Below are 12,755 nucleotides of genomic sequence, written 5' to 3' on the forward strand. Positions count from 1 at the left end.
GCTCCAGTGGTCTATGTACGGGCTGGCTGAGAGATTAGTGGAGCTGGGCATCCGAGGAACGCAGCCTGGGAGACCCGTCCACCTTCTCAGCATAGGAACCTGGAAGTGGAGAAGAAGGGTTCCCAGGCAGAACCTGCAGGGGAGGGAGGCTGGAACTCCTGATCCTGTCTTAATCCATATCAGTCCCACTGTTGGGGCAGAGAGGACCCGGAGGGCCAGTGGCCTGTACAACTCCTAAAGGAAGACTCGGGTCTCCAGGAAGACCTACAAAAAGTGTGGATCCCAAGGACAAGCAGCGATTCTGTAACAGGGGCCCAGAAAACCTGAGCCCAGCTGCCTAGATCATGACCTAGGTCCAGGCCAGGCCAGCAGCCTGACTGAGGACTGAAAAATGGCTCCCGGGCCCTGGGCCTTAGGGCCAGGTGAAGCAGGGGAAAGAGGATAGGTTCCTCGGGGGTGGATTGAAATAAACCTTTCTGGTCCACAAGCATCTGCAAGTGGGGAGACAACAGCGCTGTAGGAGTCAACCAGGGAGCCTCCGAGAAGGTCAGGACCCCCTGGCCACCTGGAGCTGCCATGCTCAGACCCCAGCTACAGGCTGGGTGACTGCTCTCCCCTCCCAGCCAGTAGAATGAGTTGTCTTTGGGTGAGGAGGGATTGTGTGCCTGGTTTCCACTTGGACGCATTTTGTCCCTCTCCCAGCGTGGCTGCTAGAAAATGACTCAGGCGCCCAGGAGCCGCTGGGACTATGAACCACCTCTCCCCGACGTGGAGCCCTTGCTTTGGGGCCACTCTGCCATGTCCCACCACCATCAGAAAGACCCAGGAGTTTGATAGTTTCCTGAAAACTCAAATAGCCCTTCCCAGCCAGAAGAGTGGGGGCTTCAGAGGTCAGCCGAGCTAGTGCTGCACCTGCGTGTGTGTAGACAGGCACTATGGCCGTCTCCGCGGAAAAGGGCGCAGTGTTGGGAGTCTTCACAACAGATCTGCCTTCTTCTGGGAACTGAGCAAAAAGTATATATAGCACACGTTCCGTTGCTGCAGGACTGGAGCAGCCGAAGGCAAAGTCAAAGCCAGGACTAGAAAAGCTCCCCGTGGAGCAAAGCCCAAGGTGGGAGAGCGGACCACTGACTGCAAACCTCTGCTCCACGGGTGGGTTTCCAAGGGCAGCAGCCAAGGGGGAGCTTTTCCCCAGCGAGGAAAGGTTGGAGAACTTCTTCAGAAGAAGTTGGTGGTTTCTGTCTCAAATACCCGGGACCTCCCACCAAAGATCTCAGGACCCCTTGCTGGGATCTTTGGCGCTCAGAACGCAAGCCTGTCCTGGTGAGCCTTGGAGGGGCGGGGTCTCAGCCTGGCCAACAGTGACCTCGGTCAGCTGTTCCGCGCTGTGCAGTCATGAGGCATGCTTGTGACAAGCCGGATATTTTTATTGTATTAACTCGTTCAGTCCTCGCAACAGCCTTAGGAAGACGTCTGTCTGTTCCCATCCCATCCCACGGATGAGGCAACTGAGGCAGGAGGAGACGGGCCCCGCCTAGGACTCCCCAGCACTGCCCGCTGCCCGTGGTGGTCCCTATACTGGGGACAGTCGCAGAGCGGGGTGGGCAGCGCGGAGACCCCGAACTCGCCCCGTTCGCGGCCAATTGGGGCGGGGCCCCGAGTGGCGTGACGCGGCGTCAGCTTGCGCTCGCGGGACTCGGGCTTTGGTCACGTGCCCGGCGCCTGCTCGACCCGGGGGCGGGGCTGTAAGACCTGCGGGCACCGGCTCTGCCTGGTGGGACTGCTCCCCTGCAAATGGCTCCCAAAGCTCAGATTTCCGTGCCTTCCCGGGCTTCCTTACCGGGGGGACCAGCGTGCACGTCCCGGTTGGTCCCCACCCTCTAAGCACAGGAGACACGGCTGGGGTGTTCTGAGCCGTGAGGGGCAGGGCCCCTTTGCCCAGCAGTGCCCTCACTGTTGGGAGCTCAGAGGTGCGTGGAATGGCAGGCCCTGGGCAGAAAGCTGCAAAGGAGGCTGCTGAACCTCCAGGGCCACCTGCCACTCTGCATGACCCCGTTATCCTTCTTGACTGCTGGAGCTAAGCGTGGGCCTGCCTGGGCAAAGGAACAGCGGGCCAGGCAGTGGGAACAGACTGCTAGGAGTCCAGAGCCACCCGGGAGGTCTTAACCCCCTGACTTGACTTTTTACCGGCGACGACTGACGTAGATGAGGGCTGATCTCATCGGAGTCGACTTCTGTTGGGAGCTGTCCAGGAAGTGTCTAGCCCTCTCTGGGCCTCTGTCTCACCCACCGTAGTGGCTGCTTGGCATTACAGTCCCTTGATAGACCTCCACACAAGGGTTGGGTATGCCCAAAGCCTGTGCACAGTGAAGAGCTAAGCTCACAAATGGAGAGCGGGGAATCCTGGCTGTTGAGAAGCCAGCTATGTATCAGAGTCCCGGAGTAAAGAAAAGTCCATCAACAAATGGTGAAGCCCAGCCCTAAGGGAGTTACTGTTGGAACCCCAGGTCCCCACTGCTTATCACCCTACGGAAAACTGGGGAACAGACACTGGTGGGGAGGTGCAGGTTTATCTGAGACCCACCTCGAAGGAGACGGAGCAGATTCTCCATCTCCCGGGGTTTTCGGAGGTGTAAAGAGCCGTGGTAGGAGAAAGGGGTACAGGATGAATACAGGAGGGTGATACTCCGGCCGCTGCAAGTCACGTTGACCTCGTGGGGTAGAGAAGGTGCTAGACCTTCCACCGATGTGGGGACTGGCAGTGGGCAGTGGTATCCCCTCTGTGCTCTCAGCCCTCAGGAGGTGAAGCAGGGGGTCTGTGTTGGCGACCAGGCTGGGCAGCTCCCACCTCTTAAAGGACTTCTCATCAGAATTTAGAACGTTAGGCAAAAGCGAAGCTGTGGGATTCGGGGAGGCCTCAAAAACCAGGAAGGGTGGGCTTGGGAGACGGGGCAAAAGAATGTGCTGGAAAGACTGACAGGCTCAAACAGAACGTTTCGCCTGAATGTTGGACTCCAGGCCTTACCAGACTGACGACTGTCCTTTCAGCCAGGCTTCGGGCTCCTTTTTCTCTCCTCATCTTCCCTGGGGTTACCTCAGCCCATTTCACTCAAAGATTGATGAACTACAAAGGCCTCGGTGGGTCATTCACAATTCCATCTCACAGCCGAGGAAAGGGCACAGTGGATTCTCTGGTGCCACTACTGCAGGGTCTGGACTATGAGGCATGGATAGAGGAGACAGCCCAGGCGAGAGTCCGCTGGGCTTCCAGACTCCCCAGAGCTGCCAGCAGAGGCCTGACTTACTGGGATGTTCAAGACCTGGCCCTAGAGACCTGAACATAGCTTTCCGGAGGCTATGAAAGAACACACCAGTAGCTTCCCTGAGTATTGGAGCACTTTCTGGGTACCATGCTGGTCCGAGGTCTCGGGTTCTGCCCCTGCCCAAGATCCAGAAAAGATGTTTTTCTTGGGAAGTAAATGGGTGGTAAAGGCCCTCCCCCATCAAGAGCTTCAGTGGAGGCTGCTGAGGGGGGCCTGTCATCAAGAGAGGGCCCCAGCTCCTCTCGGAGTGCCAATGACAGGAGGAGAGGCCGTGAGGCCTGAGAAGGGAGAAAAGAAGAGCACAGGAATTTGTCTCTGTCCATCTGTACCCCAGGACCTGGGCCTTCTCCACCCATGCTGTAGACCTTGTGAAGGTTTTACCCTTTACCTTTCAGGTGAGTTCTTGGTATTTTGAAAACCACTGGAAAGAGCTATACCCTGGAGCTACAGGAAATCTCTAGTCTATTTTGGAGGAGCCAGCCCCGAGGAAGAAGAGCCAAGACCCACAGAGGCCTGTCGCCCAGCCTCATCTAGAGGCACCCGGACACAGCTGTTCCTGAAGCGCACTCCTCTTTCTGACTTCTGAACCAATTTCTGCCACAACCAACAAGGTCAAATATGCCCTCTAAGTGAGGAGTTGGGGCCACAGGCTCCATCCTGACAAAGAGGCCCTGGTACCACTTTTCTCCAACGTTTCTTGCATTTGTTTTCTCCCACAGAAACCTTATCTCACAGGAACATCTATTAGTCTGTGGGGAAAATGAACTTTGGCAAGTGTCCACCAGGGGTTGCAAAGTCCCTCCTTGGAGACTTGTCAGCTAAATTGGAGCAGCATGGCCATCCTGCCCTTCCTCCTGGCATGGACAGCCTACCCTACCAGCAGCACCTGGGCCTCCCTGCCTACAGGTCACCAGATTTCTCTAACACTCAGCAGAGGAGAGGCCTTGGTTCTGGGAACTGGACAAGGCTTCAAGTTCCCCAAGGGCACAGCCTGAGCACCAGCCAGGTACAGGCAAGCTGTAAGGATCACGAGCTAAAAGGAAAAGTGCAGTGGGGCTTGTGAGCCCAGCCAGAGCAGACTCGATCCACCTGCTCTTCACGGGGTAGGGATTGGGTTCCTGTCCCTTTAATGCCACAGTGCCTAGCACAGAGCTAGGGCACAGAATGGCCTGAGTCCATGTTATCTGCTCAGAAGGATCTAGGTTGTGGGCTTCCTCTACTTTAAGGATATGCTCCTCTGTTTTTACCTGTTGAGGGCCTGCAATTCATCCCACCTAGTCAGAGTTAGAGCCTCAGCTCCCGGAGCCTAGGGTGACGGTGGGTCTTAGGTGCTGGCTACTGGAACCCTGGCCTGGGTTGGTGACTGTAGGGACCCCCATCAACCTGTGCCTCTGGGCCTTTTCATCTGCTGCTCCTCCACAGTAGACTGGAGTCTGAGTCTAAGTGACAGTTACCTTGATCTCTGTGCCCAAAAGCAAGTCTGTGGCTCTTCCCAGCCCCAACTTTACCAGCACAATGACAGGCTGGCAGACGTTAGCCAGGGCCATACGAGTTTCATATACTTACTACGCTTGTGCTCCATCCTTAGTTCCAGGGGGTGAAGGGTCTGAGGGCATCTGGCTCCACCTCCTCCCGTGTCCCCACTTGGTCCTTTGACCTCAGGGCTGGCTGAGGCCAGTTCCCAAAGGACAATGCCTCAGAGTAGTGCCCTAGGCAGCCTCCTGGAACAGCCCGGGAGCTTACAGGAAGGAAGGTAGGTGGGGAGAGGCAGAGATGAGCTGCTTTGAGGAAACAAAGAAGTTCTAAAATTGTGATGGTCACACAGCCCTGCAACCCTGACTGGAAGTGCTCAACTGCATAAAGTGTGTAAGCCATCTCTCTCTGTAGGGGGAACTGTGGATTAATATCACAGTCGGGGAGAGGGCTCCACTCTCCAGGAGCCGAGGCTGGCAGACTCGGTGCTTGGCATGGGCTCTGTGGAAGATTCTGATGCTTTTCTTGGCAGAAACCCAGCTGAAGGGGTTTGGATGCCCCAGGCCTGCCTGCTCTGAGCCAGGGTAAGTGGCCTTGCCATATCTGCTTGAGACCCAGGAAATCTGCCATGCACTTGCCCTCTTCTCCCAAAGCCTGCCTCTCTCCAGGGCACGGGAGTTTCCTCGCCAGGCCTCCGAGGTGGGGAATGAAGGGGTGGGTCTGCAACTGCCCCCTCTAGCAGGGGCCCACAAAGGCCTGTGAAAGGCCTGTGGCACTGGTCTTGTGGCACAGGCTTTCAATCCCAGTGCTTGGGAAGCAGAGGCCAGAGGATCTCTGGGTTCAAGGCCAGCCTGGGCTACAAAGTAAGACCATATCTCAAAACATGAAGTAAAGTTAAAAGGCAGGTGGGAGATGGAGAGATGGCCCAGTGGCTGAAGAGCACACACTGCTTTTGCAGAGAACTAGGGTTTGGTCCCCAGCACCCACGCTGGGTGGCCCACAACCACTTTAACTCCAGCCCTCTCCTGGCCTCTGTGGGCACCTGAACCAATAAGTGCACATATCCACACTCAGATAACACACACAAACACATAATTTAAAAATATAATTTTTTTTTTTGAAGAAGTCAACTTTCAGGCCCTTCGGATGCTCAGGCCGATTCAGACATCACACAGGAATGGCTGGTTCAACTATTTATTGTGGCGTACTTTACATGCAAGAACACAGATTAGAGAGACAGGATTTGGAAGCAGAACCAGTGGGTGGGGAGACACACTAGTTGTCACACCTGAGCCACCCTCCAGAACCAGCTCTACCCACAGAAACAGGACAGAGACAAGACTCCGACTCGTAAGACAACAGGAGAACAAACTCAACACCGTCTTTTCAGCAGCCCGAGGACCCTCAGGTCCTCACAGATGAAGTGCAAACTTGAGGAGCAAACACGACCCCTGCTCTCCCAGAGAGCCTGGGGCGTGAGTACGGCAGGATCGGTCAGAACACGGGGTTGACAGCTGTTCTTGGGGACTAGGGGCAACCTAGCCTAGACCTCCATGAACAAGAAGGGCTGGGGATGGGCACTGGGCTAGGCAGGTACCACGGAGCCACAGAGGGAGGACCTCCGAGTGGCTGAGCACACAGGGAAGCCCCAGCATCCCAACAGCCGACCATAGAGAGGCTGTGGATTGCCTGGGCGGGAACCCAGGCTCTCATGATGCTCTCCCAGCCACCTAGGGCTGACGTGGCCCCCAGAGTGCCCTGAGCCATCTGAGACCATCCGTCAGGGGACCGTGGCCAGGAAAGTCTGTGGTGGAACGAAGGAACCCACTGCCATCAGGCCACCGAGGGTCCGGCCACCACTTTCCCGGCTGAGCGGTGCTGTGGGTGACAGCAGGGGCCAGGTGGGGAGGACAAGAGTAGTGAGCCAAGGCACAGCCACTCACACTGAGGGGCTGACAGGAAAATGGAAGCCAGCTCTGGCCACAGCCACCAAGAAGCCCTTTTGGCTCTGAAACCCCATGTCCCATGTACAGTAAATGAGTTAGTCAGTCTCGGCCCAACTCACAGGGTCAAACTCCACCTGGTGACTTCCCTCCACGGCTGCCTGATGGCCAAAAAGGTAGGAAGAAGCAGTCTTCACACTTCAGCACACAATGAACAAGAAAAGGTTAAACACATCCTCAAGAAAATATTTTGACAAAATAAATATTTTAACCTATAATCAGGTGTAATTAGTGCTTATGAGTCCCGGCAATAATTTAGTGTAATTAAGTACATACTCTATCTGTGATTTCTAACACTTGTAGAGGCTGCTGGCTTGAGAGGGCCCAGCGTCTAAGGGTTTGGCCCACAGATGGTAGGGAACCAGAGGCCTCAGGACAGGACAGTCCACAGAGCTGAACCCCCTTCGGGACCCCCAGGCCCATCTTGCTTCTCATAAAGGCCCCAGGCCCATGTCACTTCAGCCCACAGATAAGGCAGGCAGACTACCTCTAGACAAGATATGACGACTACAGAGCAAACCACCAGCTGGGCTGGTCCCAGCCAGAAAGGTGTTCTCTTGGCAGCCTGGGGGAGTCCTTGACCTCTCTAAGCCATACCTAGCAGCTGCAGTCAGGAGGATAGGGGACAGCTCTGGACATTGGTACTAGAAACAACCATGTTGGGAACCCCCAAGGTAGGCCCCCACATCAGTCTCTCTCCCTGATGGAGGCCCATCTTCCTCTCTACATCATCCACAAGCAGGGGGCAGCCTCTTAATTCAGAGATGCTGGCCTGATTGCCTACTGCCCACAGGCCCTTCTCTTTAGACTATATACAGCTGATCCTCAGACAATCCTTTTGGACTGTGCCAAAGGCCAAGCTTCCAGGTATACTGGGCTCCCCAGTCTCCTCTGGTGTGATAAGCCTTCAGAGGCCTTAACAACCAGGCTAGCCTTAGAGTGCTCTGCCCTTAAGAAACACTGATGAGAAGTTCCGCTTGGCAGGGTGTGAGTGGAGTGTGGAGGTATGGCAGATGCTCAGAGAGAGCCGGGCAGTTAGCAGGTCAGCATGACATCCTCCACAGGTCCTGTCAGATGAACCCTAGCCAGACCTTCCGGAGACTGCTGAAGGAGAGGTGCTGGGTTGGGCGAGGGGTCCTGGGACAGGCCACTTCTGTTCTCACCCAGGGCTGCGGTCCCACCCTAAGAGCTGCCCAGAACCTGTGCACTGACCCCTCTGCAAGTGGATCCTTGCAGCCTCCTCTCCCTGCTGGGGCTGGCGCCTGGGTGGCCAGGTGTAGCAGTGGCCATCCTAACGGTGGGCAAGGCTGACCCCGGGGTGGGTGGGACTGTGTGGGGCCTGCGCGTATATAGCAATAGAGCTGCAGGAGCATCTTCCTTTTCTAGGCAACAGCAGCTAGACCAGGGTTAAGGGAGCACTGGGTCGCCTGCTCAGCGCCAGGACACAAAGCAGCCAAGACAAGGGCAGGAGCAGGCATCACCGGCTCTTGCTTGCTCAGATGCAGGCTGTCAGGCTTCAGACTGAAACTGTTGGCCGGGGTGAGGTGAGGTGGGGGGGTGGCAGATCAAGTGGGGACAGCCATGAAGGCTGAGGCTGTGTCAGGGAGGAGAGGAGAGTGGAGTATGGCTCCAGCCTAATGTGGCTCCTGGTCATCTGGGGCCTCCATGCCCAGCACACAGCTACCTGCTGCTGGCCTGGAGGTAGCTGTGTGGAGGTGGCTGAAGGCGAAGCCAAGTCACGGGATACACTGAAGTCATGTTGCTTCAGCAAACAACCCTCTCTAGCCATCAGGGCCAATGTGGGTGTGTAGGGCGTGCATAGAGTAAGCCATGTACCATCCACAGGGCACGTGCTGCCCTTGGCCATCCTCAGACCAAGAGCTGCAGGTCCTTGTCTTGGTCCCAGGCCTGGCAGCTGACTGATGGAGAAAGGGCCAGGGACATGAGGGATCTTTAAGGTAGTGGCCCCTGGAGCCCACTCAGGTACAAACACGTCCAGTGCCCACACCGTCCAGGGAGAGAGACTGAGCTGTGGTTACAAACACTTGAGCCCTGCTTCCCAGAGTCCTTGATGGAAGGAGAGGGCCCCAGGGAGCAGAGTGTCTCACCTAAGGAAGCCATGGAGCTGGGCGGAAGCAGAAGGGGTAGTGAGAGAGTCAGTTCAGGACCTCTGCTCAGAAAGTGTCAAGGGGCTACCCTGCCTGGGGCTGGACCACTGCTTCTTCCTGGTTAGACCCAAGGCCAGGAGAGCCCTTGGGGTGAGGGAGGACAGGCCTTCTGGTCAGTGCTGTTGCCACCCAGAGAACAGGTGGCAAGGTGGGCCCTGACCAGGGAGACCTGGGAGCAAACAGTGGCATTTCCATGGGGATACAGGTGTGCAGGCTGAGGGGCTGGGGAGTGGCCAGTGCCCAGTGTCCACCGGGAGAGTCAGCAGTGACCTGCCGTGGGAAGGCAGACCACAGGACAGCTCACAGGGCAAAGAGGGCATCCTCAGACCGCTCTGGCTTCTTCCGGTTGGAAGCACTTGAGGCTGGTGCAGGAGCCTCTGTGGGAGGTGAGGGCAGATCTGGAACCGTTTCTGCAGCCTTGGCTCGCTCTTCCAGGAACTTATCGAACTCTACAATACAAACCAAATGGAGGGATAGACTTGGTGAGGGTCACTTGGCTGGAGCCCCACACCCTGGTTTCCAGCTCCAGCTAGGACCAACGTTGGCCTGGCTGCCCTTCAGCAGGAGGTACATGCACATGGGGTGGGGGTGGGGAGTGGAGGTTGGGAAGGGTGTGTTGGCAGGAGAGCAACCAGGCAGATCCAGGTTATTCTGGGCCCTCCTGGTCTGGGGCCAGCCGAAGAGAAGTCACTATTCCTGACTCTCCGCACGCAGAGCTGGTGGAAGCTGCATTGGGGCATGTGGGTGGGGAGGACCCTATATATTGCTGTGGGACCCATGATGGGGAAGGATCTGACACCCAGTCTCTTCAGAGAAAGGCTCTGGAAAAACAGTGGGCGCAGAGCACCTGCCCTCCGAGAGCTCAGAGCTCTGTCCTCCTGGTCAGCACAGGGCAGGGCAGAGTGGGCCAGCACCTGCGGACACACAGGCCCACCCTCACTGACCTAAGGAAGATGCTGAAGGGAGGCTGCAGAAGGCAGCCACTCAGCACAGAGGGCGGGTCCTTGGACTGGCCCTTGTCACAGGGTCTGGAAGAATCCGGGGGTGAGGGGCAGCATGGGTGAGGTGCGGCGTGTAAGATGGAGAGGAGGTAATGTCGGAGGGAAGAGGGCGGGAGCCTTGTTGGAAAACTAGGTCCATGTTCCCACCTGACCATCAGCTGAGGCCCAGATGCCCAAGAGGGCCCTGCACACTCTGTGCACTGTGTGATCTGTGTCTGTGGGGGACTTAGGACCTGGGCAGAAGCTAGGATAGTAATCTGTGCCCTCTAGTCACCCTCTTCGTGACCTCTACATGCTCTTCCCAGTCTGTTTTGCCCTAAAGGAAATGAGAGAAATGGCACTGTCTCCATCAGCATGAGTCTCCATGAAGGCTAGGGCTCATCCCCACGAAGGCTAGGGCTCATCCCCATGAAGGCTGGGGCGCATCCCCATGAAGGCTGGGGCTCATCCCCACGAAGGCTGGGGTGCAGGCCCAGCAACACACGGATCTAGCAGCAGAGGCTTCAGGGTGCCGGGCCACTCCCTGTGTAGCCCTGAGAGTCAGGAGCGAGAGAACAGACGGGCTGTAAGGCCACTGGCCAGGCCTACCTTCACTTGTGACCCCCTCTTCCAGGTCATCACCCTTCTGTGGACAGAGCAGAGAACGGCATTAGGGCTCATCCCTGTCTTGCCCACCCCACCACTTCTGTCCACCCACGGCTACCCAAGTGAAGTTCTACTTTTCCTGTTTCCAGATTCTCTTCTTCCTATTAGAGAGGCAGAGAGTGTGCTTAAAAAATAAAAAGAAAATGTTAAAAAAAAAAAAAAAAAAAAAAAAAAGCAAAACACAAAGGTTCTAGGTTTTGATGTCCTAGAAGGACAAGAAAGAAAAATCCAAAATTGGTGCAGGCTGGTCCCTACCTGGGCCAGAGGGGAGACTCCGCCCATCAATACCAGGCTCTGAGGAGAGCTGCCATTGTCACATGAGGCTGAGGCAATCCATGCTGCCAGCAGAGGGGTTCTGGAAAGATGCCATCCGCACCAACAGCTAGGAGCTGCCTGGGGCCTGGATGGCCTGGCCTGATCTCTAGCAGGTCCTTCGGCAGTGGGATCTGTCACCTAGAGACATGCCCCACAGCCTCCCAGGAGCTCTAATTGCCTTCCCCTAGACCTAAGCTCCCATTCTTGCTGTCTAAAGGGGCCATGGAGATGCTGAGCATCTCTGTCATTTATGTGGACCACACTTGATTAGAGAGGAGCTTAGACATAGGCCACACTGGGAAAGGACCCATGCTGGAGTGAAAAGTCACCAGCAGGGCTCAGCAACCTGGGCTTCTCCTGACCTATCACTGCCTTGTGAGAGCCTTGCTACCAAATCCTTTCTGGATCTTGTCTCTTCAGGGTCTCATGGCGCCAGGCTGGCCTTGCACCTTACTGCCTCCACTTCCCAAATGCTGGGATTACAGGTGGGTGACATCATGCCTAGTCTGGGAGAGAGCCTGAGAGTTTCCGTTCCCGCCTCTGTGAGGGACATATTTCTTTCTAGGCTCCCCTGGAAAGATCGCAGGGGTGCTCTTTCAACCTTCCCTGCTACGCAGGTGGCTGCCTCCTGGGGAAGAGGCAATGTTAGCCTCTTTCGTGGAGGAGATGTCACAGGAAACCTGTAGCCACCACTGAATCCCTCCTACACCCAGCGGCTGTGAATGAAGTACTCTGTAAGGAGAGGGAATTGACTGAGGCCATCTTCAGACACGTGACCTTCTCAGTCTCTCAGCCATCCCAGATGGACGAACCTTCTCTCAGAGCAGGAGCTCTTTTCAACAAATACTAGAGGATGGTGGGAATGGGGATGACGGTGAATGTAAAACCAAGCATCTAACTCATTTGTGAAAAAAGGAAAAAAAAGAAATGAAGATGTTGGGATGCAGCGCTTGCCCACTAGCATGCACAATGCCATGAATTCAATCCCCAACAAAGGGGCAAAAAAAGAAAGAGAACAAACCAAAACCAACACACAAAAATATCTTCCTCCCTCAAAACAAAAAGCAAAAAGAAACAGAAACAAACAAGTAGGAAAACCCCTCAAACACACACCTTTGGCCTTTAAGAGAAATGGGGAGGGGTTGGCGCGTGTCAGGAGTGGCTAGAGATGGGCTCTCTAGTTTGCACAGATGTGACACATCTGTTCGGGGCTGTGTGGCTGAGAGGCCGTGCCTAGAGCCAGCCCCACCAGAGTCCACATGTTAGAAAGGAAGGTGAGCTTTACCCCCTCCCTCCTCCAGCCCCCCCTGGTGGAGGTGGAGCCCCCGCCACAAGCCCCAAGGCCTGTCCTCAGAACATCTGCCTTGCCACAACCCCCACACAAAATGCAGAAGTCAAGTCTCACCAGGTCTGTCCTGAGCCACACCTCAATGTCGTCCATGACAGAGGGCTGCGCAACTGGGATCTATGAAGGCAGAGGCGGCAAGCAGCGGGGTCAGGCAGGCCCCCACACAGCCAGGCAAAGGAAGACAACACACCAAAACAAAGTAAATCATCAAAAGTAACCCCCAAACAAAACCAAAATGTACACAGAGCAAAACAACCACATGGCACGCACAGGCAACACAGGCAGCTAGCTCCATGTGAAATGGCAGATGAGGAGAGCAGTGAGGTGGTAATTAGAAGAAGCAGGCTGGTCAGCAGGGGGTGGGGGCAGGGAAGTACGCGTTCTTGATATGGATAACTTTTGCTTGTGTCTGTTCGCCTTTCCAGGCCAGGGCTGCAAAGCACTCCCTGGTCTCAAGAAGTCACTAGTTCTGCAGCAGC

General features: G+C 55.9%; 1 protein-coding gene across 6 annotated transcripts in view; it reads right to left on the reverse strand.

Annotated features, from left to right (window-relative positions):
• Positions 1 to 5,976: 5,976 nt before the first annotated feature.
• The window catches only part of Tom1l2 (target of myb1 like 2 membrane trafficking protein), a 126,772-nt gene continuing 119,993 nt past the window's right edge, over positions 5,977 to 12,755 (reverse strand). For 3 of the 6 annotated variants that reach the window (XM_042284132.2, XM_006973610.4, XM_006973609.4), the window contains 3 exons: positions 12,334 to 12,393; positions 10,557 to 10,593; positions 5,977 to 9,416 (listed from right to left, as the gene is read on the reverse strand). In XM_042284132.2, the coding sequence (XP_042140066.1) occupies positions 9,268 to 9,416; positions 10,557 to 10,593; positions 12,334 to 12,393 (246 nt within the window). In that variant the 3' untranslated portion in view covers positions 5,977 to 9,267. The remainder of the gene's footprint in view (positions 9,417 to 10,556; positions 10,594 to 12,333; positions 12,394 to 12,755) is intronic. The other 3 variants (XM_076542489.1, XM_006973611.4, XM_076542490.1) reach the window with 1 other exon arrangement.

Source organism: Peromyscus maniculatus, chromosome 8 (assembly GCF_049852395.1).
Source record: "Peromyscus maniculatus bairdii isolate BWxNUB_F1_BW_parent chromosome 8, HU_Pman_BW_mat_3.1, whole genome shotgun sequence".
Taxonomy (NCBI): Eukaryota; Metazoa; Chordata; class Mammalia; order Rodentia; family Cricetidae; genus Peromyscus; species Peromyscus maniculatus.